Source organism: Denticeps clupeoides, chromosome 14, assembly GCF_900700375.1.
Source record: "Denticeps clupeoides chromosome 14, fDenClu1.1, whole genome shotgun sequence".
Classification (NCBI taxonomy): domain Eukaryota; kingdom Metazoa; phylum Chordata; class Actinopteri; order Clupeiformes; family Denticipitidae; genus Denticeps; species Denticeps clupeoides.
Window position 1 is genome coordinate 6,459,186 of NC_041720.1, and position 27,302 is coordinate 6,486,487.

Here is a 27,302-nt window from a genome sequence, read left to right on the forward strand (position 1 = left end):
CAATTAACCTAACTAGTTGCTAGATGTTCTCCCATGTTAATCTTTTCATTAGTTGCCCCTGTGACAACTTTTTTTTCGGTACCTATAACATGTATAATATATAAATCAGCTTATTTAGTTGATAAAGGTGTACAATTTCTCAGTTTCAGTTATCCTTGTTCTATTGCCTCATGTGATTTGCAAGTCTTTTTGTCATTCAAATGTAACTAACATACCAACTTTTCTAGAATTCAGGTTGTAAAATAGTTGAACATAACCTGCAGCTCCCAAATTAGGCTCTACCAGCACACTGGACACATGAGCCTATTTTCCTGACGCTGTATAAGGACATTTTCTCTAATGTAATATTCACTAGTTGTAATAAATACTCGTGGAGCAAATGTTTTATATGCAAGTCTGGATATTGGTCTCTTCAAAACATTAACCGTCCTGCCACATAGCAAAAGAAGGAAGAATCTGCAAGAAAACAGAGAACAGGCAACAAGAACATTGAATTTAGTTTATAAAAAAAAAAAAAAAAAAAAAAAACCTTTTTGTGTTTTGTTGCTGTCATGCCCTGAGCCCATCTGTTCTATCCCATTCAGCCCAAGCATTAACTTACACCACCAATCAGGACCACCAATTCTCCCTAAGATTCCTAAAAATCCCCCATCGACAATTCTCAGTGCCACTCCTGCAACATTGCCCATGTCTCAGTCTGTCACTCAACCAGTGACCCACTCTGTCCCTCTGATCCAAGGGGAGACATTAATTGGGCAGAACCCTTAGCAGTGTGTGGGGACGTGGCACCTTGGCAGATCAAGATTTGAACTGACAGCCTTCTGAATACGGGGCTGCTTCCTTAACCGCTAGGCCACCACTGCCCCTAAACAACATTTAGACACATTTTTGATCACTGGAACAATGCTAACCATAACCTTCCTCTTAATGTCCTCATTAAGGACTGTAATACTGATGTGCAGCGTTGCCAGATCGTATACCAACATCTTAAAATAATCCCACCTACAACCATTGTGTCCCTGAGCAAGACACTTAACCCTGAGTGTCTCCAGGGGGGGACTGTCCCTGTAACTACTGATTGTAAGTTGCTCTGGATAAGAGCGTCTGATAAATGCTGTAAATGTAAATGTGATCATATTTTGAGAAAAAATTGCATACACACGAAACTTCCTCTCTGACATTGCTCTGAAAATCTGCTTCCATAACATATATCATCATAGACTGTGCATATTATAGTGTATAAAACAACTTTTGCCTCCAGAACATTTGTAAAAGTCTACCTGTGTGGAGGGCAGAATGAATCCCTACACATGAACAGCCCAGAATACCATTTACACGTTGCAACAGCAACAGAAATCTTTACTGTTAGTGCTGCTACAGGATTTAACCACAGAGTAAAACTGAAGTCTTTCTCCCATTCACTTCTGTCTGATGTTGCTTCTGTTTCCACCATGCAAATCCCTGCTTAAACCACTCATCGATGTTTACTTTGTGTGTTACCACGTGTCTCATCGTGCATTGGTTGGCTGCCATGACACGTGAGAAAAGTGTGCAAGTATGTGCCAAGTATGTCTGCACAGGCAAATGAGAACAGAGATCTGTACCAGGTCATGCTCATGAAATAATTCAGCCATCAAATGAAGGATTATCAGAGGGTAAATTATGGTACAAATACGATAATTATTGCACGCCTGGCAACACTGCTGATGTTCTTCAAGGATGGACGTGAACATTGTGAACAGAAATAGATGGATAGTTTTGGTTGGATTAAATTCCCCTCCCACAAAATGATTAAACAACCAAACTCTGCAGTAGGTAGTTTATGAGGAGGACTCTGTACTCAGTACTTACGAGGGACATGAATCTGCTCTTCTTTTGTATGTTTGTGGGATGAAACTCTGCAGGTTAAACTGATGTTTTTATGAGTGTCCCCTTCCTCGACTGTCACCCGGCGTTTGACACTGAAGTCCTCAGTGTCCCTGTGTGACTCTATAGGTTCAGCACGAAGAATCGTCCCTTCGCTGTCCAGCCACTCGACTTCAGACGCTGGATTCCAGCCTGTAGATTCACACACTAGACTGACCCGCCCATTCCTGTGTCCCTCTGCAGAGACAACTGGTTTTGTTCCTACAACTAGAGACATTAGGAAAAGACCAATTTGTTCACATGTATTCATAGATCAGTAATTTTTAGAACATTCATAAGACTCTCACCTACAACCTGAACAGAGCAAACACCACTCGCATGGTTAGAGACAACAAAACATCTGTATTTCTGTCCATCCGAGATCTGAACGCGTGAGAGCTTTAATGAAATATTTCCCCTCTTCAGTTCCTCTCTGAATAGCGTGGTCCTGTCATAATAAGCTGGAATCTGTTGCCGAAGATCATCAGCACCATCATGAAAAAGATGCACCGCTTGATCTGACTCAGCAAGTGTCCACTCCACAATCATGTCCACAGCACTGATGTTGGGTTTGAGGGAACAGGGCAGGATCAGGTCTTCACCAACTGTGGCAGCAACGGGATCAGATGGACCAACAACCTCATACTTAGCTGAACAGATTAAACACAAAGTTTGCGTTAGCACTCATTTAAAAAGAGATTTATAAAGACTGACAATACCAGGCACCCAAGTATTTATGTGCTCTGTTGGACATGTCCCATGGTCTCAGTAACTATTTAATTAATCGGAATCGTGCCAGCACAGTTTGCAGTTCAGTAACCTTGGTTTGGATGCTTTTTTTATCTCATCTTTTTTTTTTTAAAGTAGGCATATTCTCTCTGAATTTATTTTGAAATGCATTTTTCCTATAATTTTGTTATTGTTCTGTCTCCCACTGTACAAATAAACCTGCCATTGAAATTGGTAATTTCCTACTAAACGTACAAAATCAGCAGCGGATCAAATAATTTTTTTCCCTGACTATATACGAAGAAAAAGTGGGTCAGAGAACCAAGGTCATGATTGGATCCTGACACACAACAATTTACAGTAAAACCTTTGATACTGTAAAAAAAAAAGTGTCTACCTGCATTGCACTCTTTGGTCCAGTGAAACAGAAGAATCAAACATAAACTCTTCATAACTGAAGGCAACAACTTGATGGTGTTCCTGTTGGATTATGTAAGCAACAAGTCACATGAAATCACAGTGTCAATCCCTGAGTGTCTCCAGGGGGGACTGTCCCTATAACTACTGATTGTAAATCGCTCTGGATAAGGCCGTCTGATAAATGTAAATGTAATCAACCGGTCTGGCTGTTAGATAAACTGAAATGGCAAAACCTTTACGCCAGATACCTTTCTTGACGCAATTCTCCCTATTACATTTACATTTACATTTACAGCATTTATCAGACGCCCTTATCCAGAGCGACTTACAATCAGTATTTACAGGGACAGTCCCCCTGGAGACACTCGGGGTTAAGTGTCTTGCTCAGGGACACAATGGTAGTAAGTGGGGTTTAAACCTGGGTCTTCTGACCCATAGGCGAGTGTGTTACCCACTAGGCTACTACCACCCTATCAACCGGGTTTGGGACCGGCAGAAAGAAATATACTGTCACATCCATCAAAACAAACAAAAAAAATGCCGTCACAATAATGTGTTTTTTTTTCAGATATTCTCGTACTTTGTATTGCTGCTTTGTCTGTGATAAACTGCAGGAGTAAAATGAGTCTGAGCAGCAGGGTCAGGAAGATAAACCCACGAATACATAATATTACAAATAAATAAATACACACACATCAGGAGGTGTAGACTAAACAGCGCCGCTCTTTCACATTAGTAACTCCTTTATCGAAAATAAAAAAAGGAATTAATTCATATAAAGTTTCTTACTGTAAATATGAAAGTTTTGATATGATCACCAGTGACTCCACTTTTCTCAGAACACCTCCACTAAACTTGACACGCAAGATTTCTAACCAAGTGAACAAAGCAGAGGAACTTGTTTGTGCAGGAGACAACAAGCCAATCATTGCTCCAGATTCCAGAATGACATTTAATGTGAAAGCAGCTTCAGGTGTTGACTGTCCATGCTGTGCATGATCAAAATAATGTGGCCAGATACAGGACTGAGTCTATAGTTATTTGATGTATAGTTATTTGATGGGACATGTTAACAGTTAAATGTCATGTTGGTGCTTCTCCCCTGAGTACACAAGAGTGCGCCCCAGAGCTAATCTACGAAATGATCTGTGCCTCCTTTCTCTTTTAAATTGCATTAGTACACATTAGTAATACATTTTAAAATGCATTAGTAGTGCAAAATGAGTCTGAGCAATAATCATGCCTTGCCATGTGTGTTCAGTATTTTATTACACAGTTAAACCAACCCATTTATATGTGACATTTCACTGATCCTCAGCATAACACAGGCCTGGTAAAAACAGCGTAACTCAGGCCGTCCACATCTTTCAAGGACAATAAGCTTTTGTTTCTGTTCCCTTTGGAGACTTTAATGAGACAATAACCCTTTTATAAAGCATGATGGCCATACAGAATAAAAAATAAGAATGTGACTGCATTCTTGTCTGCACAGCAGGCTTTATTTTGTCAGCCTTAGTGTTCCAAAAAAGCTAAAGTAGTTAAAAAGTGGGTTTAATTTCATTGGATTGTATGTTCGCTATGTATTGATTGTTGTATGTATGTTATTATAATTGGGAAATGGTTTTTATAACCGAACTCTGCTTTACACACTGGCTTGTCTGGAGTGTTCCTTCGTCTACATGATGCTGTTTGCTCATAATGTTCTCTAACAAACGTCTGAGCCCCTACACAGAACGACTGTATTAATATTGCGATTTTTTTAGAAACTGTAAAAAATGTATTTCTTAACATTCCAACACATGTTTATTTTACTCAAAATTACAAAATAGAATTCAGATAAGAGTGAAATAAGTGCAAAATAATGTCAGACGTAGCATTCAATAAAAAATAAAATTGTCACCCAGACTACTTTCAATTGAAAGAATGCAATAACCAAAATAAGGAGCCACCATGGTGTCTTTCCTGAACCCACAGAAGTTTTTCAGAAACACAAAAACATGTATATTGTTTAAGTCAGAAAGTCATGTGATTTTACTCATCGCCTGATCTGATCAACTGAGGGTTAGGGTTGGTGATTTTGCTGCAGGTGGTCAGCATCATGAAAAGAGGATTTGGGCAATATTATTAGCCAATAGGGTGATCACATATAGTCATATATTACACAGAGAACCAACAGTAGCCTCAAACATCAGCTGGGATTTTATAGTGTCGTGGGCTTTAGAGCTGCTTAAACATTCTTCACGTCACTTCACTTTTCTTGGACCGTTGCTACTCGCCGGCGCAACACATCAGAGCGCATAATTTGCATTGACATATTTTTTACGATGACACAGGATGGTGGCGGCTCTAGGTATAATAACATAAAATTATAAAATTAAACCCTTTCCCCACGTCAAGCTTTCTAAGCAAAGCATTCAGATCTAATGGATTCTCTCCAATGTGTGTTCTCTGGTGTCTTTGAAGAGCTGCTTTATATGGAAAAACCTTCCCACACTGCACACAATAATACTGCTTCTCTCTAGTATGTACTTCCTGGTGTCGTTTCAAATGTGATGCGTTGGTAAAACTCCTCCCACACTGTGCACAGTGATACGGTTTCTCTCCAGTATGTGTTTGCTTGTGAAGTTTCAAGTCTGATGGTTAAGTAAAGCTCCTCCCACACTGTGCACAGTCGTACGGTTTCTCTCCAGGGTGTGTCCTCTGGTGTGATTACGGGGTCGCTTCCCACCACTGCCCTAAAAAAAAAATTATCCGTGCTAATCTTCACTGTATCAATCCAATTTTTAGTATATGTGCAGCCGTAGCAAGCACGAGAATTAGAAGAATGAATGAACCTGCAGTGTAAAAGCAGGGGGTTTTCTTGCAGAAGTGTGTAGTGTCCCCTGAGTACACAAGAGTGCGCCCCAGAGCTACTTTACATTAGGAACCTGTGCTTCCTTGTTCCTTCACAATGCATTTATACAATACAAAATAAAATCTATGAGTGAATGGGTGACTGAAACTGAACATGAAATCAATAAGCATTATGCCACGTGTGTTTAATCTTTTATTACACAGTTAAACCAACCATTTACATGTAACATTTCACTGATCTTCAATCAGCATAACACAGGCCTGCTGAAGACAGCTCAGGCCATTCACATCTTTTAACAACATTGAGCTTTTGTATCCTGTTCTTTTTAGAGGCTTTAAAATGGAATAAAAAGCAAGGATGTGACTGCATTCATGTTTGCATAACGGGTTTTATTCTGTCAGCCTGAATGTTGCTAAATAGCTAAATGTGCAGCAATATGACATCTTGAAATGTCTTAAAGGGTTTCTTCTGATTGAATTGTATGATTGGCAAACAAAACCTCAAATGCTGCCTGTTCACTTAAAGCAATAAGCAGATGGATGGTGCTAGTGATACTTGAAATTTCAAGAAAAATTATATTGTGTCATATAAATATTAAGTAAATATTAAGACATGGACCGGGATTTGTCTAAAAATGTCTGTTATACAGATATTCTATGCAGCAATAATTGTTAATATAATTCTACTACTATCCCAACCCTATAAGCAGAGACATGAGAAGATAAACACAGCTGATTGAGGGTAGTTTCATTTTTTCACTTAATTCAGCAAATGGGTGATGTAGGTTATGGTATTAGACAAACAAGAGACAATAGATTATGTTTTAATTGACATTAATTAGCATTCAGATTTCTACTGGGACATTATATTGACGGTATTTCGCCTGTGAATTGGGGGATGAAGGAATCATTCTTGCAAGGTGAGTCTTCATTAGGCTACATCTCTATGTGTGTATGTGTGTGTGTGTGTGTGTGTGTGTGTGTGTGTGTGCAATCATAGAAAGAACTACAAAAATGGCCTCTGTAGAAAAAGAGCGGACTGTTTTGTAGAAATATTGTATTGAGTTCTACACCCACCTTCTGAAAAAAAAACATCAAAGTAATTATGTCACAATTGTAAAGAGAAAATCAAGCTAATTTAAAAGCCAAATTTAATTAATTTCATCCACTCAACAAAATTCCTGACATGTTCCTTCTTCTTCAGATCTGCAGTCTTCTTTTGAAATGTAAAAAGCAGCAAGCATCAGAATTACACGTGGCAACCAGCAGAATGCGAGTTTGAACTTCAGTCCCAGTGGTGCATGGATGGTGTCCAGCCCATGATGCAATGCAGCAAAACCAGCTGCTTTACTTCCCAGGTCTGGATCTTGGTTCCACGCGTCCCACTGTGTCTACTGTGGGAAGCAGGGAGAACCTGCTGGCTCGGGCCGCAGGGAAGCCTCCAGCCAACCGCAGCAGAGTTGCGAGTCAGCAGCACGACTCAGCAGAACCGGCGTCTGCATTTCCACAGGAAACATTTATCCGGTTCTGGGTGCGAGTCAGGTGCGCGGCGCATGGCGCGGCTGGGCCTGGGGGGGCGGGTCTCAGGCCATGGTCTCCTTCCCAGGCAGCCGGCGGTCGTTGAAGGTGTGCATGTTGATCATCTCCTCTGTCTTCGCGATGACGGGTGGCTGCGGTTTCTGTTTGAGGCGCCGCTGGCACTTCAGAGATCCGCGGATCTCATCCACCATGGCGCTGCAGAACGATCTCTGCACAGAGAAAAGAACCCCAGAAATGACTCAAATCACCGGAATAAAATCACGAACAGTCTGGTTCTCCACTCACTTTCTCCACCTGGGCGTTCTGTTTCGACTTGTACAGCACCTCCCCCACGGCCACAAACACGGACAGCACAAGTCCAGCGGCGAGGACGATGAAGATACCGCCGATGTTCTGCACACCCAGGGCGCTGGCCTCTTTGCTCTCCTCCTCCGGACAGCCGTTGCCCCTCCACCACTTCTCCTTCATCATGTGGAGCTTCCCCTCCTCCTGCAGCTGCAGGATGCCGATGGTGATTCTATCCCTGTATGGGGAGCCTGGGGATGGGGCAGAACACAGCAGGGTTCAGGTCCTTATCATGGCCCACCTGCCAAAAAAGGCTTTACTTCATCCAGTTATTTTCATGTGATGGCAGGAATGAAAGTTGGGAGTGTAGGCAAATACAAATGCAGGCATAAACCATACGTGTTCATTACCGTACAAACCAAAATTTGCATTAGTAGCCAAATTGTGCAAAGTGAATACAAGTTCTTTCAGTACAACTACATTTGTTAAAATCTAACCCTAACCCACAAAAAGGATCTTAACAGGGTTAGATGTCAGATAGGGTGGTAGTAGCCTAGCGGGTAACACACTCGCCTGTGAACCGGAAGACCCAGGTTCAAATCCCGCTTAATACCATTGTGTCCCTGAGCAAGACACTTAACCCTGCGTGTCTCCAGCGGGGGACTGTCCCTGTAACTACTAATGTAAATGTCTGTTACAATACCCCTGATGAAGGGAGGACATTTTTATTTCAGAGATCTGATCTGAAGTTTGGAAAAGGGACCCTAACCGGTGTTTACATGCATTGCACACATTTTGAATGAATCTATTTCCAAAAAGGAAATGCCGAAGCCCTAGAGTGAATCCCTTGAGAATATTCGAGACAGCAGAACCAGAGTTCTCGACTGCGGCGCAGTGATGTGCTAATCCCACCGTCGGAAACAGAGACGATGAGGGAGCGCAGCAGGACTCTGGGACATGAAAGACAGAGTTAATAGGCTGCGAGCCTCTGGTACACTCGGAGGAGCTAAAGTGATTAGCGCAGCACGCGCAGTGTCCCCTTGTAACCGCGCTCATTCACGGACTTGTATGACGCGATTACGGGAAGGAGAGCTAAAATAATCCCACACAATTGCCACAACAAAGAGTGAAACTTCTAATACGCAATCACCAAGCCACAGTTGTTTCTGGCAGTGGCGGTCCAGCGGGTAAGAAAGCAGACCCGTAATCGGAAGGTTGCCGGTTTGAATCCCTGAGCAAAGCACCGTCCCCACACACTGCTCCCCGGGCGCCTGTCATGGCTGCCCACTGGTCACCAAGGGCGATGGTTAAAAGCAGAGGACACATTTCACTGTGTCACCGCTTGCTGAGCATCGTACAGACAATCACTTCACTTTCTGATAACCTCTAATGTTTTCTGTCTGAAAGTGAAAAAGTGTTCAGTGGCACCTTGGCAGTTCAGGATTCTGATTAAGGTTCCGATTCCTTACCTGTTAGGCCACCACTGCCACATCTTAAGGTGGAGAAAATTCCACATCCTTAATAGACTTTAGACGTACCCATGGATGTTCCAACTCCATAAGCTTTGGAGTCCATGAGGCCTCCGACCTGCGTAAGGTTGCAGTTGCGCTGTGTGACAAACTCGATGGTGGTTGACTCCATGAGGAAGGCATAGTCTGATGTGAGCACACGCTGGATCCCCTCCTCCACACTCTTCACCAACACGGACTGCCTCCGACTGTTCATAAACTCCCACATCTTATCGTAAGTAGAGATCTTTGTCTTCTGCAGTGCAGGGAGAAGAGGAGTTTGGTTAGTTCACCAATGCATGAGAAGCAGCAATGACATAACAGATGTTATAGCATATGCCACTCCATTCGTTTTAGATGTTTTTAATTTGGTTGAATTTTCCTCTGGAAAATAAAATTGCAATATTGTTGTTCTTATTCTTGATCTGTGAGAGCCATGGCACCTGAAAGAATGTCATGGTGGCCCCGCCCTCCACCACTCCATACTGGATCTTGGTCTGTTTGGCCAGGTCGTCAGCAGAATCAATGGGTGACTCCATGCGCTCCACAGTGAGGAAAGCGGCCAGGTTGGCTGTGTAGGAGGAGATGATGATAAGGGTGAAGAACCACCAGATTCCCCCAACGATGCGTGTGGATAGGGCCTTTGGCATGAGCTCTGAACCTGCAGACAGAATATAAAAAAAAAAAATGTTCGGTGATTACAGAATCATGCGATTTACTTAATACAGGACATTCAGTTATGCATTTAGTCTTCAATATATCAATTCATACATCTAAAAATTATGTCAAATCCCTCTATAGGGATCTCCAATTATTGACAGTTTACACTTGTTCTGTCAAGAAATCTTACATTCTTTGAAGATACAATGTGCTTTTCTGCCTTTATTTAATTTTATAGTGTTGTATTAATTTATTCATGTGCAGTGAAAATCATTTGGAGAGAAAGAGGGTACAAAAGGAGACGTTCAATGAGTATGACAATCAGTTCACACACTCCTTTATGTCTGTTGCATTAATATGAAGAAAATGATGTTCAGATTATTTACCTTAACAGCTAACAAACACACACACACACACACACACAATGGCTAAAGCCACTACATGAATCACTGTTTGTTGGTTTACTTGTTTACGATTCACAGCCCCTCACTGTTGCTGAGCAGGTGGCACTGTTCTGGTTGCCATGGTGACCTGCATCCTGGTTACGTCTATCATGTACCCACAGTAACCTCACAGCAGGGGAGTATTGCATGAAGCAGGATGGATGGAGCAGCTGGATAACTTAAGGCTAAACATTAGCAGTTGGAGTCAGGAAGAAAAGTAACCATAGTTACACACCCCTGAATGCTGGAATGGCTCAGAGAAGCTAGGATCAAACCCTCACCAAATGACAAGTGATTGCTCTTGGTTTCATTTCTTTTCATAATGCCCATGCTTCGTTCTGTAGTACAAGCCTGGCCATGTACTGTATGTTTTGGTTATGCGCATGCACCTTGTCTCATGAGAGCTCCAACCCCAAACCAGAAGCTGTTGAGAAGGGTGAAGTTGTTCTCCACCACATCTGACTCAGGGTTACAGGGATGAGGATTGTACCATTCATAGGGGCTAAACCTGTGAATTGTAAACAAATACAGATTTAAAATTCATTTATTAAAGACTCAGCCACCCCCTTAAAAAAAACAACTAAAGCATCTCAGATGCAAATCAGCTAATTCATAATCTGTATAGAATTCTTTCCAAATATATCACATTACCATAAGTCACAATGATCGAATTGTTAAAAGACGCTTGTTTTCTTGCATGCACACACAGAGAGAGCTGGTGAGAGTGCTCATTCCAGACATTAGCCTGGAGACCTGTGGAATAGGAAGGGCATTCTATGACATTCCAGGACATTACCTGGCAATAACAAATAGCACACAGCTGACCCCGAGGCAGGCGAGCAGTACGTAGAGCCAGATGTCAGGGGAGAGGGGGTTTAGGAACGAGAAGACGCCAGGATTTGTGCCGTTGGGTTTGCGATACAGGATGCTAATTCCCAGAGTCATGAAGGGCTTGGAGAAATCTATGACCTTCTCACGTGCATAGGTGATGGTGAGTGGAGCAACGGCAAGGTCTGCATCCTAAACACCCAACAAGAAGACAGTTTTGTTCAAAAGGGAACAAAAGGCCACACTGTGAAGGCACAGATCATGTATCAGATTTAAACAAAATGACTTTTTAGTAAAATATTATGAGTCTTACTACACAACCAATGTTGTAAAGCTATGTTGAAAATAGGTTTTGTGATCTCCAAGACATTCAGTATTATAAATATCAACGCTATAATATGACATTCATTCAAGGAACTTACATGATCGATGAGCTCCCGGACCATACCATTCCACTGACCATTGCTTTCATCCAAAACACCATATTTCCCATCAGCCACCAGATGGATGGTGTAGCGGAAGCCCAGGATGGCAGCAAGCTCCCTCAGCAGATCAATGCAGTATCCCTCAAAACGGTCATTGCCATAAAGCGGCTTGTCGGACTTCTTGAACATGACATAGGGTTCTTCCTGAGAGACGAAGGAGGACAAGATAGTTGGACGTGAACATGTACAGAGGAGGAAATAATTATTTGACCCCTCGCAGATAGCACATCAAAAGAGAAATGTAAAAAAATAACTTTAAATAAAAGATAGAGACTGGTTTGCATTTCATTGAGTGAAATGAGTATTTCTTCATCATTGGACAAACTTACAAAATCAGCGAGGGGTCAAATAATTATTTCCTATACTGTACGTGAACAAAGTTTTTAGGGTTCATCAACCAATAACCAAAATAAAAATCAACTCAGTAAATCAACCAGCCATTTAAGCACCCAGGCAAAAAACAACATAATCAACGAACAAATAAACCAGGCAAAAACGTAAACTACAAACCAGATAAAAAAAACGGACTTGATAAATGTTGTATTTAGTAATGTTAAGTATGAACATCCATCCAATGACTGGGTGCAGACAGGTCCACCATACCAGAATAGTTGAGACTCGCAAGAATTTCTTCAGTGGCGTCAAAGTGTTGTTGGTGATTTTGGTCTTGTCATGTTCAGTCATGTTCAGCCCATTCTGAGGGTTCCACGTCCCAATCTTGGTTTTACACACAACAGACATAGTAATAGAATAGAATAGAATCAATGAAACATTTGATGTGAAAGTGAAGTGATTGTGATACACAGCAGCACAGCACAGAGTGACACAACAAAAAAGGGTGTCCTCTGCTTTTAACCATCACCCTTAGTGGGCAGTGGACAGCCATGACAGGTGCCCAGGAGCAGTGTGTGGGGACGGTGCTTTGATCAGCGGTACCTCAGTGGTACCTTGGCGGATCAGGATTCGAACCGGCAACCTTCTGATTACGGGGCCGCTTCCTTAACCGCTAGGAAAGCACTGCCCAAATAGCCACCACTACCCCAATGTCTTTAACCAGAAACTGTAAAACAAATGGAACAAGCTGGACAGTTCAGTAGATATTCATGTCATACACACACAACCTTTTCTAGACCTTCCTCCTTCAGACTGATCACGTCCAGGTCAAAGTCTGTCCGAAGACCACTGGTTTTGTTGAAGAGGATTCGTCCAGTTAGGCCATCCCACCGGGCCTGTGAAAACAACAATGGTCCCTAGTGTAAGGAATCTAGAACATGGCGTGTCTGTTTTTCAGTCTAGAATTCAAAAGTTATGTCAAAGGCAAACCTCAACTAAGTAGTTATTATTACTAGTATTATTAATATTATGCCTTAAGTCAAGCTTATTGGACAATGGAATTCATTTTTTTACGCATAGCAGGTGTGATGACAAAACTGCCACAACATTAGCTGGTGAAGCTTCACCTCTTTGATGAGGCCGATGAATCGCGTGCCAAAGCGCCAGGGCTTGTGTCGGTTGCACTGCAGCGAGCTGACGGTCATCTGCTGGGACTGCTGCACTGCTACAGCTACAACGTGCACCGCGTCATACATCAACGCCGCATCCGTCTGAGAGGCAGGGAGGCAGAGCGGAAGGCAGATTGTCATGTGTACACAACAAAGTGTGTCCTCTGCTTTTACCGTTGGTGAGCAGTGGGCAGCCACGACCGGTGCCCGGATAGCAGTGTGTGGGGACGGTGCTTTGCTCAGTGGCACCTCATCAGTAAATCACAATGGTATAGCCATATTCTATATGCATGGGTTTCATTTGTACCTATATCTTCAGGTGTACTTTGTTTCCTCACAGTGATACACGTGCATGCAGAGAACATCCATGTCACCATGTTCAATCGCAGTTAAGCATTTCTGGTTTTGGCTCTTAGTGCTGTCTCAGCACTCTTTCATGAAATTCACTTATGCTACAGGAATTTTGATTCATGCTTGTCTTGAGCATCCCTGTTATTATGTCATTATGTCATGTTATTATGTCATTCTGTTATTAAGTGTAATTAGTTGCACTTGCATAGATGTGATGCCAATTTTATGACATATTTTTTAGTATATAGCCCTAAAGCACTAAGTATAAACTGTCTTTCTCACTGTGTGTGTGTGTGTGTGTGTGTGTGTGTGTGGCTCCACTTGTTATTGCCAACAATGCCCAGCAGTGGCATATGCCAGCCGGACACAGTCTGGCTGCCTGATTAAAGGGGCAGTTGGAGCAGACTGGCAATGTGTGTGTGTGTGTATGTGTGTGTGTGTGTGTGTGCGCACCACGCTGTGTCTGATTAGGTGGGCATTTAGGACACAGTTTCATTCACGACAACAGCAGGTGCTGGCTTTGTATGTTCTGGTGTGAGTGTGTGTGAGTGTGTGCCTTGACCCTGCATTGTTACATCAGAAATGTGAACGTTTGAAAGGAGTAAAAATAGGAATATAAGGAACAGAGTAGACAACATGATGTAAGTACATGCAATTCAAGCACAGGTGTGTATCTATTGCTTTCTGGTTTGGCGCAACACGAGCTTGGCTCATTTCCATATTCCACCTAATTTCCACATCAAACAGGCTGAATGATTGTGGCCTGCTCTTAAACTGAAAGTGTGATTCAGTCTGATGGATTGCATGTGAAATATGTGCTCTGGTTGTCTGCTTTTGTTGCATTGTCTCACCATGAACTTTCACTTCGTAACAAACTCATTCAGCATCTTTCTCATACTGCCTCTGCCATGCATTGTTATTGCTTAGATTAGTGTAGAGAAAATCTAAATATGTAGAGCAGGTCTTGTACAAATGAATACGTTCAAGAACAGAAAAAGTAAAAGAAAAGGCTGCATTTCTGCACTGTTAGGCACTGCTCCGTTTGTAATGGAAATGAAAGTCATCTTGCCATGGTCATATCTGCTTTGCCATGGTCATATCCGCTAATGGAAAAGGTTATTTTGGAGTGTGTGTTTGCCGAAGGTATCTACATCCAATTGGCGCAAAGCTATGTGCTGAACATTGGGCTTGGTCCCTAGTGTAAGGAATTCTCAGGATTTACATCAATAAATGAATAAAACCATGAAGGAAATGCAATCTTTAATGACGTTTGCGCATGTGACCTATTGACAGGCACAGGTTTAACTCAGAAATGATGTGTGTGAGAGCTCCTCCCATTTTAAACTGTTTGTTAAAACTAAATTTGACATAAATAATTACATACCAACAACATAACCACCAATAATTTTTTTTCTATTTGTGTAATTCCTGAGGACCCCCATGCATTTAATACCAGGTTGAAAACAATGCTTTTTTGTTGGGGGAAGAGGTGAATGTTTGTCAGTGTGTGTGTGCGTCCTTACCGTCATGAATCCATCCAGTAAACCTGAGTCTGGTTTAGGCGGGGCCTGCAGCCGCTCCATGGACCATTTCTCAGTAATGGACGCCACATGAGGGTTCTCTGTGTTTAAGATGCGGAAGCCGGTCATGTTCACTCCACTGAACCGATATGGCTCCATGTCCAGAGCAAACAGGTCCTGCAGATGCACATGTAAAACACCCACGTTAGACTCACACCTATGTACACTACCCCCTTATACACTCACTAATTTCTTTCTTGACAAGAACGTCAAGTTGTAAAGTAAGCAAAAATTATTTACATTAGAGGTTTTTCAAAGCGACTTTTACACTGGTTGACACTGAAAACAGTTCTCTGGATGCGGCTTTACCTTCACTAATGTTAAAGATCGTCTCATGAAGCTGGTTATGATGATGATACTCTGCTAAGCAGTAATGGAGGTAAAAAGCAGGGACTGAAAATCAGAATGAGATGTCTTCTTAATCTCAATATAGGGTTACTTCTGCCTACAGTGGGCTCTAGGCACTACATACAGCACAGGCCAGAAGTTTGGACACACCTTCTCATTCAATGTGTTTTCTTTATTTTCATGACCATTTACGTTGGTAGATTCTCACTGAAGGCATCAAAACTATGAATGAACACATGTGGAGTTTTGTACTTAAAAAAAGACCTGGCCTCCACAGTCACCGGACCTGAACCCAGTCGAGATGGTTTGGGGTGAGCTGGACTGCAGAGTGAAGGCAAAGCGGCCAACAAGTGCTAAAGACCTCTGGGAACTCCTTCAAGACTGTTGGAAAACCATTTCAGGTGACGACCTCTTGAAGATCATTGAGAGAATGCCAAGAGTGTGCAAAGCAGTAATCAGAGCAAAGAAACTAGAATATAAAACATGTTTTCATGCCAGGGTGGTAGTAGCCTTGTGGATAACACACTCGCCTATGAACCAGAAGACCCAGGTTCAAATCCCACTTACTACCATTGTGTCCATGAGCAAGACACTTAACCCGAAGTTGCTCCAGGGGGGGACTGTCCCTGTAACTACTGATTGTAAGTCGCTCTGGATAAGGGCGTCTGTTAAATGCTGTAAATGTAAATGTTTTCAGTTATTTCACCTTTTTTGTCAAGTACATAACTCCCATAAACAGAGAGCCAGATGCACAAATGCCTCCAGCACAGCATTAAACACTTACACATAGGTCAAACAGTTCATGAAAACAACACACTCAGAGACACTAACTACATGCGCTAGCTACATGTTCCGAACACTCATCAGCATTAACCCTAATGGCAGTGGCAGCCAACAATGTCGTCCAAGCGCAGCTGGGACACATGGCAGCGTGAGTGAATTAGCTGGTTAACTGGGCAGCGCTGCCCACGGGCCAGTCTGAGTTCATGCCAAGGCTCCCTACGAGTCCATTAAGGCCGCAGCCGTCTGTGAGTCAGGCGCTTAGATAACACCGACATACTGATTCACAATTCACGGCAGACGGCACATGAGAGCGAAACCAAACCAACGCTCAACCAACACTCATCCAAGTATTTATGTGGAGGAAATCCATTTCTCAGCGTACACCAGATAACAAACAGCAGTCTGACGCACCTACTCATTTAAGGGTCGTGCGCTATTTGCATTGTAGAATAATACTGAAGACACTGGACTATGAAATAACACACATAAGGTTATGTAACAAACAAAAGAAAAAGCGAACGAGGCAAAAAGTCTCTCCAAACCAGGGGGCTGTTGCTGTAACGGCAGCATTTCGTACTCTTGTCTCGTCCACCATCTTAAATTAGACAACGGGGATGGATTCCAACAGTCTTATGCTGAACACTTTCTTATTATTCAGTCCTGTTAATGAGCATCTTATGAAGCAGCTTTGATGATGACATTATTAAAAAAAATCATCAAACATACTGAATATGTTTTGTTCATTGAACCTTCCTCTTAGTCTCCATAACCTCTACAGAGTGGGTGTAAATATAAAAGTGTACTTTGTACATCTTCAATATATTAAATCCTATTAAATAGTATTTGTGAAAGATATAGAGCAGATGTAGGAATGCATCAGAATTTCCCATTCTGAAAGCTGTGACTCAGCGTTGCCAGTTCTGGAATGTTGTAATCAATTATAATCACTGTCAATGTGCCAAATATAATCTTCCATCTCCTCAATACAATAAGTGAGAGGAGGACAAATTTCATGATGCATTGATGTTTATCTCCAGGTTGTCTCCATTAGCTGACAACAGATTCTGTCCCCTTGGTGCAGGATTCGGATGATAGTGTGGTATGATATTCAAGACAAAATGTTGAATGCAAGCGCGCAGCTTTGGTTCTTGTGTGCATGGTGTGTGTCTGTGTTTGTGCACACTCACCAGTGTCGTAAATATGAAGTGGTAGTACTCCGTCATCATTCCCATAGACAGAGCCTGTAGAGAGAAACCGCGTTAGCTGGCATTTCCACAGCCAAGATCGAGTCTCCGTGGGTGTTCAGGATCTGCTACCTGTTTAAGGATCCAGGCCGCCATCTCATGTCCACAGTCAAAGATGATGTGGAACTCCTTGGCCTTCTTCATCTCCTTCAGCAGCGGCTTGGCGTCCTTGGTTTCGGCCGGCAGCTGTCGGATCTTCAGCCGGATGTTGTAGCGGGACGGAGCCTTGATCAACTCCTGCAGCCGAATCAGCCCTGTGGGCAAATACCCTTCATAGAGTATCATAATACTGCTTCAGAGGAACCACACAGATTCACCACGCACCTTCTGCACACTGCGAACACCGGTAGCTCCCCATAACACAACTGGTGATGCACATGAAGCACCTTTGTTAGGACTCGCAGGGTATCATAACGCACTCATAAATTAGTTAGAGCTCTTACGGGAAAGGGCTTTTTAATTTGTCCACATGCAGAGGGAGAAGCTAAGCAGCTTTGCACAGCATAATTCACATTGAGTAAATAATGAATATTTCATAGCCATCCTCCACTTGTCCCCTCTCCGAGAGTCAGAGGACTTTCAAGCCACTCGGGATGTGATTTGCTCAACAAATTGCAGAAAACTGCAGACAGGAGAGAAAAGTTTCGGCTCACCTCAATTTTATTTCTATCCAGTTTCTTAGCGCAAATTTAAAGCCAGAATGTTGAAATTCTTACCAAAATTTAGGGACCCCAAAATATTAGCACCATTGTTTCTACTCATCTCTGTTGCCATTTACGTTCTGTCTTGCCCAAACCCCCAACATGGCCTGTCAATAAAACAGGGACATTTCAAGGCATTATGTGATCCCCAGAAAAAGCATCAAACAAAAATATTTTTTGTATTAAAAAATTTATTATAGGGTGGTAGTAGCCTAGTGGGTAACACACTCGCCTATGAACCAGAAGACCCAGGTTCAAATCCCACTTACTACCATTGTGTCCCTGAGCAAGACACTTAACCCTAAGTTGCTCCAGGGGGGGACTGTCCCTGTAACTACTGATTGTAAGTCGCTCTGGATAAGGGCGTCTGATAAATGCTGTAAATGTAAATGTAAATTATTATAGTTGATTTGACGCCATCTGATGCTTCATTGGTTGCATTGGTTTATGTAAATTCTTAGGCAGTAAATTAGCTTAAAACAAAACAAAAATTAATATTAATAAAATCAGTTCGTCAGTATATCCTCCCTCCCCCCGGCCTCACCTGTGCTGTCATCGTACACCACGGTGACGCTGGTCCAACCGAAGAAGTTGACGAGGTGCAGGATGGCCCTGCTGAGCGAGCAGAAGTCGGGATACAGGCTTGTGTAGTACGCGTCCCGGTTGTCCGACACCTGGTGCTTCCATCGCGTCTGGATGTGGGGCACACCCAGGGCGTTGCAGATCGACTGCACAGCATTGGCAGAGGAGCTGTGGGAGGGGCCAAAAATGGCTGCCACGCCCAGGGAGAGCTGGTCACAGGCTAAAGGTGCAGACCAAAGAAATAAGCCATCAGAGCGTCTGCAAATTTCATCCGCTAATTCCAAATTCTCCAATATCTGTTCCTGGTCTAGAAGGATGGACATCGTGCTTCCACAATCAATGCGCATGTTGATGATACACAGCTTAGATGTTACTCCAAAGTCATATCGTATGATATACATCATCTTCGTACTCATGAATCATTCAAGGATGCTCATCAACTGTGCACGAGGGCTTAGTGGATACCACCCCCCTCAGGGCCGAGGTTATCGCAGACCCACGCAGTGATTCATGTTCTTCCTCTGTCTCACCCACCTTTCCTGGACGCCTCAAAGCTGTCGTAGACATTGATCCTCTGAATGTCATAGGTGAGGGTGGTGTTGGGCAGTAACGTGCGGTTCCTGTTAATGGTGTTCAGGGCGAATTTAAAGGCCAGCTCCTCCGGACTTGACGGACCGCTCTCTACCGACTCGAAAATGCCCCCTGTTACAAGAGAAAGGGTCAGCAGGAACGATTTTTCACACAAAACCCTTCTTCATCGTCCACTGCGCCTTGTTGGTTATAGTTTATCTTTAAGAGTTTCATTTAGTTCACATTCTCATGGGTAATTAAACGAGTTTCATGCTACAAATGTTTAAAAACCTGAACACGGCGGGCGGAGAGAAAATAAAAAGTCTTTTGGGACAGATTTCGCTGGTGCGGATATTTTTATACCCAATGTGTTCTCATGAATGGTGACACAATACAGACAGGATTTGCACAGTCAGTTTGTCTCTGTTTCCACATGTGCCTCGGGGGACGGAGAGAGAGAGACAGGGAGAGAAAAGAGATGATACAGAGAAAGTAAGAGTCTTTTGAGAAGTGGGGAAAACAGCTGCGGAAGATCTGAGAAGGCAAGCCGCCCACAGTGCCTGACTGGATCCTGGATCAAGGACATTCCGAGGTGTCTTAAAAGCACATTCGTCTGCTGGAGAGGAACGTAAAGAAATGTAAAGAGCAGGGGTGCGAGGAGCAGTGTGGACCCATGGACATGACTGCTAAAGAGACAGCTCTTAAAAAGCGTTGCCATGGAGCTCATCGCGCTCGTGCTGCCGGGGTTTGGGAAAGGGAGCGCATGATTGGTCAGATGGCGCAAGGGCACAGATCGTCTGTCTGTGTGACTAATGGATTCTACGGGCGCGATGGAAGGGATTCCATGGCAACAGTGAAACTCCAGCTGCAGTCGGAGTGTGAGGCTACACCGCAGTGTGTGTGTGTGTGTGTGTGTCTGTGCTTACGTGTGTGTATGATTACATTAGCATAAATGCAAATGGAATTGGATGTTGGAGCTGAATTGCATGCATCTAGCAGGGGTCCTGGGCGCCGTTGTCCCCCCCACCGAGTCCGGGTTCTGATCCTGTGCGCAGGAACTCGTTCTTCACACTGAGCACGCTCATTAAAGCGACTATTAAGTGAAATCATAACGTGATTTAGTGGTGCTGGAATTCCAAAAGATACCAACTCATATCACACTCCTGTTTAATACTAGCAAATGTAAGTAAACGAAAATACGTAATATGTAAATGTATGTTTTTCTTCAGTGATGCATAATTGTCAGTGATACAGGACATCAACTGGACATCAACCAGTAATGAGGTTCACGTCGGTGCTGCCACGCTCATTATCTGACCTGCTCTGAACTGGAACAAATACTTGCAGAATTCTTGTTGTTGTTCGACATGCTGTCATTTACACCTGCACGCTTAATGTGGAGCGTATTTAGTAGAGCACGAACCCCCACGGCATTTCACCCATGTAAACAAATGGACCGGGCCACTGGCAGTAGGGAGTCACGTGATTTGCACTTGTTAGTGCAGGCAAGTGAAAGAAACATGCAGCCCAGAGCACAGGAAGACTAAGCAACAGGCGGAGAAATGAGGACTCGAGAGACAGGAACGCAGAGGACCCGAAGGACGAGGCCGGGGAGCCAAACCCGGCTGCTCTGTGAAGTGTCCTGCATTCAAGCACCCAAGCACGCCAACCCAAGCGCCCAACTGAACGAGAGGGGAGGGACGGCGTCAGATGTTGCACACCACAAAAGAACCCAAAATCGCCGGGATGTGAGCACGGGGCCGGGGACAGCAGAGGGGATGATGGCGCCCCGACTGCGAAGAATGAACGTTTCTGCTTACTTCAGCGCGCCTCCTGTTAGGCTTGAGCGATATGGCTCTAAAAATAGAGCTCCATATCTCACTGCCTTTTGGCAATATTCCACCTACAGATGCATAAATATTAATAAGCACCCTCCGAACTGACTAAAAAGAGACACTTACCACAACTCATATGAAATAGCTGATGGACATTTATGAACATTTACATAAGTAAAGACAAAATTTCAAGATAAAGATAACTAGCAAAGAGTCCTTTCTTGTTCGTTTCTAAATCCTCAGTCCGGCTCTGTAGGTGGTCGCCGCTCCTCAGCGTCCTTGTGGGTGAAAACCACCACGATGCGCTCGGGGGTTGCCGCTCGCAGGCCACGTGCGTCTGTATTTGTACGTTAAGTCAGTGCAGGGAGCTCTGGCCTGGAAGCGTCTGTACGATATCGTCTGTGTTGGAGGACGAAATGAAATCTGAATTTCTGCGGCGCGTGTGTGCGGCATGCGGCTTGCATGACGTAGGTGTGTGTGAAATGAACGTAAAATCAAGATCTATGCAAAATGTACTACTAATTCTGGAGCAATATCGATCAAATGAACCAATCAATTGTCCGAGGTTTTCATTAAAACTCCAAATACAGTATTTTAGCAGCGTATGCCACAGCCTGTGTGTGTATGCGTGTGTGGTTGGTTTGTAGGATGGAGTATGTGCGTGTGAAGTGTGTGTGTGTGTGTGTGTGTGTGCACGCTCACAGCTGATCCCCACAGTGAAGCAGCCATTAATCTGCTGAGTGGCGCCATTATCACGCACTCCAGTCGAAAGCGCTAATTTGCCGCGGCGCTTTAGCACGTGCTAATTCAGCTAACTGTGTAGCCGCGGAGGGCTGAGACGCAGGCTGCTAATTGGCCGAGTAGTTTTCTGTTTTTCTACATCGCTGTCAGTGCACACATTCACACACACACACACACACACACACACACACAACCAAATGCACCCTGACAGACGTTCCTACACACAACGATTTAATGAAGCCTGCTGGGACATATCAATATGACACGGGAGCAAACACACACACACACACACACACACACACACACTGCACTTTCCCAGCATGTTTCTTTAGGGCTGTGTTACACTAGGAGAGAAAAATGAAGAACAGCCTAGAGATCACACACACATACAGACAAAGGAAAAAAACGGCCACAGTAGGGGACCTGTCTGCATGATCTGATCTCATGAGATCGCCGTTATTGTTTCTGGTTTAGTTGTGATGGCGTCTTTGAAAAAAAGAACAGAGAACAGAGCCGAAGCTCGTTCCACTACTGTCTGCGCTACACAGGTATTCCAAAATCTGGTAGAAAAAAAAAAAAAGAAAAAGACTCCTCCACTAACGTTCATACAACCGTAGGCAAAGCACGAACATGCCTCCAATGTTGTGGAAGGAACCAGACCCTCGAGATCGATGTGTTGACTGCAGAAAGTTTTTGAGGAACTTCCAGACAGCTATGTGAGGCGACGGCGGGAAAGGTGCATGATTGGATTCTTCAGCACCCCGCTGTGACTTTTTATGAATACTGAACACAATGGACTACAGTAAACCATGTGCAAATGTCACAAGTGAAGAGCACAGAAAATGACAATTTCAAAAAGGAAAATGGTTAGTTTTAGTTTTTTTTTTCTAAAGATAATGACGAAATTGTTGCAATAATAGTGGATATAGATCAGGTGACAGGCATGATGCCACTTTGTAGCAGTTCAAGTGTTTAGGTTGCATCACTTCAATTAAAATATTCTTATTAAAAATGGTGATGTAGCTGAATTGTAACAATTAAACAATTATTATATTATAATCCGCATATAATGACTGAGTCCCCATTCTGCGCCCCATTTACTCTAGCAGCTGCAAACCTAACAAGGAGAGTGGATGAAAATATACGATATATCATATAATATAATACTGTTTAGCAGCACTTTAAATTCCTGTAACACACCTAGATGTGGAATGTATACCATTACAATGGTTAGCTTATTTGAACTGTCTTTCTAATCTACAGATATGTGTGTTGTGACAGATGGTGACATTTGAAGGTGGAACTGCAGCCACCCTCTTCTAGCTGATACAATGACAGGGGGCTGTCTTCTGTCATCTTCTCTGATGGAACTGCTACTTTCCCTGCCTCATTGTCATTCCCAACTCGTCATATTTTGATGCTTGGCAGCGAGTCGCGTGTTATTGGACTGGAGCTGCGCGCCCTTTGGTGTCATGTAGGTGGTTCAGCAAACTGGCAGCTACCGAAAGGGTTGCGATGTCTGAACGACTTGATCAAAATGTTCACATAAGTCCACATTGAAAATAAATCATTTGTACTCCAAACGCATGCAGGTTTCGGGGGTTATGTGGTGCCTGAAATTAAGAGCACCGATAAAAAGAATGGCAATGAAGCCCACAGGAATTATGGGAAACTGGAAGTTTAAAAAATGGTTAATACAGCACAGCCAGTGCGAAACTGCTGGGTGAACACACACACACTCATTTGTGTCTTAATGTATTCAAGTATTTATTAGCTAAGTGTAATAAATATTTGCCTGTTATGCAACCCTTACCTAAATCTAATGCTACATTTTTCTGTTGTTAATTGCAAAGAGCCACAACCAGTTTGCCCCAATAGTATTTAGAGCAAGGCTGAGGCCAAGACCCACGTGTTTGTGCACAAAGTGATGGACCGCCCTGACAATGCTGCAATATTAGCAATATCCTAAATGCCCTCAATACTAATAAACATGCGCGCCGGCCAGAAGTGGGTAAATACCAGAGGAGAACCAGGTTGGACTGGAGAGCGATGAAGAAAAGAGGGGAACGAGATGCGGATTTTGCTTCAGCACCACGGACAGAGGCGGGTGTTCGTGACATCCGTCCGGACGGTGCTGCATCGGAGCATGCGACAATATGCAGCGCGTCCATAAATAACCTAACCGCTCAGGGGGGGTTTCGCAAGCTTGGGCCAGACTCGAGAAAGAAAGAAAAACGCAATTTGAAGGTTGTCACGTAATTTTATGGAATTCAACAGCAGAAAACACTTCTCCCATTACGAAAGTTAACACAATCAAATATGATAATGCTGTGATTGTGTGTTTGCTATACATTATTCGTTTTGATTTGAATTGAATTTACATTTACAGCATTTTATCAGACGCCCTTATCCAGAGCGACTTACAATCAGTAGTTACAGGGACAGTCTCCCTGGAGCAATTTAGGGTTAAGTGTCTTGCTCAGGGACACAATGGTAGTAAGTGGGATTCGAACCCGGGTCTTCTGGTTCATAGGCGAGTGTGTTACCCACTAGGCTACTGCCACCCTATTTCTCCTAATACCGTCACTCTGACGTGCTCTTGTTCGCACTTGTGACCACATGAACGTCACATGACTAGTTGCTGCCTGCTTCTCGGAAACCGCTGGGCCAGAGGTGGGTTAATTTTTTATTCCAAACTGGGGAATCATTATAAGATGGGACATTCTGCAGGGCCACGGCGTTTCTGCAGCTTTGTTTTGCGTTGAGGTTCGTCACCTCTTTGTTCTCCATACCTTTGTCCAACGGCCTTCCCCCGAGCAAGAGGTGTGAAAGGCCAACACTTTGGTCCTCCACTTGTGTCTTTGTTGGACTGCAGCGACGCCCCCAAGCAGGAGACGACAAGGGCGTGGCAGGGCAGAAACAACCAATTCTGATTGGTCTGTGGCAACTTCCTCGGAGTCAAATGTATAACAGGAATTTCTCTGGTTGTCTCTGGGCTTCCGTTTCCTTTCCATCTGGGAACTGGGCCTTCCAGTTCCTGAGCCTTTTCTCCTTTCTTGTATTTTTTGCTTTCTCTGTAACATTGGTACCTTTTTTACATACAACATACATATAACCGCAATAGTAATTTACTGGTGCTAATAAATTAGAAACTGTTCATTCTTTTGACCTCTATTGTGCCAGGAAAATTTATGCCAGGTAACATCAGATTGGAGTGGTTTTAATACAGTGCTTTTGTGTGTAGAGAGAGAGTTTTTATACCAATCCCCACACTTTTTACAACCTTAATTTGGAATCGGCACTGAGACACCACGGCAGATTTCTCACGGTATTGCACGACCTTCAGTGTATCATCAACATATATTAAACAGCAATGCCCACTATATGGGTGGGCAGATCATGTTGGCCAGTGTTCTCGCAAAATCTCTATTTTTTAATACCTGTCACGGACAGACCGGTAATTCAGGTTCCTCCTAAATGTCAGTGACTAATGAAGCATCAAATAGGCTGACAATAAGCACCCGTAATAAACCGCTGGGGGGGGCTCCTGTTCCAGAAGAAATAAAGGGGTCCTAGTAGCCTAGTGGGTTAGATACTCACTACTGAACCGGAAGACCACAAAGTCCCACTTAGTAAGGGGACACTTACTACCATTGTGTCCCCGAGCAAGACACTTAACCCTGAGAGTCTCCAGGGGGGGACTGTCCCTGTAACTACTGACTGCAAGTCGCTCTGGATAAGGGCGTCTGATGCTGGTCCATATACAATCCTCACACACAACCGTAGAGCAGGTGAGATGACAGATTTCAGTCACCAGGACGGGATTACAGTGTACAGACGTGGTAACACTGGGCCCTCGGGGAATATTCTACAGGGCAAAGCTCTCTGAGGTGCAACAGATGTCACTTTCACCGCCGCTCTATTCCTTCCGGCCAAGTTACTGGTTGTCTGTCTCTCCGAGGAACGGCCTGAGCAGACAGGGTCACCCAAAAAAAGATGTTGGAGACGGGCGAGGGCACGGTGGCGATCACACCTCCCCGCCACGCCGGAACCGGGAGACAGAGAGCAGCTGACATCAACGCCGAACGCCCATCTAGACAGAAAATCAGTAGCGCTGAGCGTCAAGGGGAAAATGGGGGAGGGGGGATCTTATGGAGAGACGTGGACCTGAGGCAGTGGGAGGTGGAGAAGGGAAGAAATAAGAACGGAGCGACGGAGAGATGGTGGAGAAAAACAGGGGGGGCTATGGGGAAGGGAAAAAAGAGGACAGGTGGAGAGAGAGAGAGATGTGATAGAGAGAGAGATGTGAGTGTGCAGTCAAGTCCAGATGCGATGAAACAATGGATATAATGAGGGAGAGTGAATGGGGAAAAGAGAGAGAGAATCGGGGTCCCGTTGCCATAGCTTCAGATGGTACGGACGCAGTGTGATTTTTAAACAGGGCCCTCAGCAATTGCCCTGTGTGTGTGTGTGTGTGTGTGTGTGTGTGTGTGTGTGTGTGTGTGTGTGTGTTAAATGACTCTGAGGAGACAGCTGCTCACATTAAATTCAAGCCTCGCATACGGGCGGGAGGGGGACGCCTGGTTATTAAAAAATACACCAGACGTTAATGGTGGTTAACACCAAATCCTTATTCCTCCACAGCAGAATGCAGATCGGCCCCAGTGTGGATCAGGTTCTACGCCATGTTCCTTTCTAAGTGTGCCTTCTTTTTTATATATATGTTCCAGGCTTAATTACAACATCGCCAACATTACAAAAAATATATATATTTATTTTTTATTTAATAATTTTTAAGGCTGCTGCCTGACAGGGTTGAACTCGCATGAGTTCTGTTCAAGACAGGGAGGATCTTACCGAATCTGAGGACGTGCGGCATCCCGCGACAGCAGCCGAGCAGCAGCAGCAGGACGAGGCTCATGTTGTCGCCAAACGCGGGTGGCGGTGACCGACGTCCCCAATCCCGCCCCCCGCCGCCCAACCCCGGCGTCCGGGGTTCCTCTTCGGCACGACAGGACGCGGCGACCTGGTGCGCCGGGACGGTCACGGCATGGTCGCCGTCCCCCCCACCCACCCACGCACCTCCACGCGGTCTGGACACGCTCACGGTCCACGGCGGGCGGACTCATCCATGCCAGGGCAGACCGCGATCACAAAAACGACAAAGGAAAACGTGTACGGATATTTTCGTAAAACGGACCGAGGGAAGTAAATCCCGGCGGCGCGTCGGCCGAGGCTCCGTTCTGCTGCACTGCTGCGCCGCCTCTGACGTCGAGGCGCGTGCAGCGCGCGCGCGCGCGCGCGCCCGCGACGCTCCAGCGGCGAGGGGTTCGACTGGACGGGCGGGTCAGGGGGTCCGGGGGCCGCTAGTGGGGTTCTCTTAAAATGAACCAATTATCCCTTCCAGGTC

The 27,302-nt window shown here is 44.2% G+C and overlaps 1 protein-coding gene and 1 pseudogene across 3 annotated transcripts; both read right to left on the reverse strand.

The window, feature by feature from the left end:
- LOC114803122 (NACHT, LRR and PYD domains-containing protein 12-like) overlaps window positions 1-3,952 on the reverse strand; it is a 29,356-nt pseudogene extending 25,404 nt beyond the window's left edge.
- Window positions 3,953-6,715: 2,763 nt separating this feature from the next.
- Window positions 6,716-27,094, reverse strand: LOC114803133 (glutamate receptor ionotropic, kainate 2-like). 3 transcript variants are annotated; one of them, XM_029002496.1, is made up of 16 exons: window positions 26,750-27,094; window positions 19,281-19,448; window positions 18,709-18,966; window positions 17,536-17,732; window positions 17,407-17,460; window positions 15,032-15,205; window positions 13,116-13,259; window positions 12,777-12,884; window positions 12,259-12,372; window positions 11,593-11,799; window positions 11,139-11,362; window positions 10,732-10,850; window positions 9,683-9,900; window positions 9,270-9,495; window positions 7,741-7,982; window positions 6,716-7,655 (listed from the first exon to the last, which is right to left on the reverse strand). In XM_029002496.1, the coding sequence occupies exons 1-16, from the start codon at window positions 26,811-26,813 to the stop codon at window positions 7,491-7,493; spliced, it is 2,682 nt and encodes an 893-aa protein (XP_028858329.1). In that variant the 5' UTR covers window positions 26,814-27,094; the 3' UTR covers window positions 6,716-7,490. The 3 variants fall into 3 exon arrangements, with proteins under 3 accessions (XP_028858329.1, XP_028858328.1, XP_028858330.1); XM_029002495.1 differs by having other exon boundaries at window positions 7,732-7,982; window positions 26,750-27,093; XM_029002497.1 differs by having other exon boundaries at window positions 7,491-7,655; window positions 7,732-7,982; window positions 17,536-17,717; window positions 26,750-27,093.
- Window positions 27,095-27,302: the final 208 nt, after the last annotated feature.

Bases quoted from the DNA above. Each gene is read 5' to 3' on its own strand.
- LOC114803133 (XM_029002495.1), bottom strand. From the start codon at position 26,813: ATGAGCCTCGTCCTGCTGCTGCTGCTCGGCTGCTGTCGCGGGATGCCG. The intron at 17,461-17,535 runs GTAGCAGATCCT...TTCTCTCTACAG, and splicing joins CGGCCTGGATCCTTAAACAG to GCTCTGTCTATGGGAATGAT. The intron at 13,260-15,031 runs GTAAGGACGCAC...CCTGCCTCTCAG, and splicing joins TACTGGATGGATTCATGACG to ACGGATGCGGCGTTGATGTA.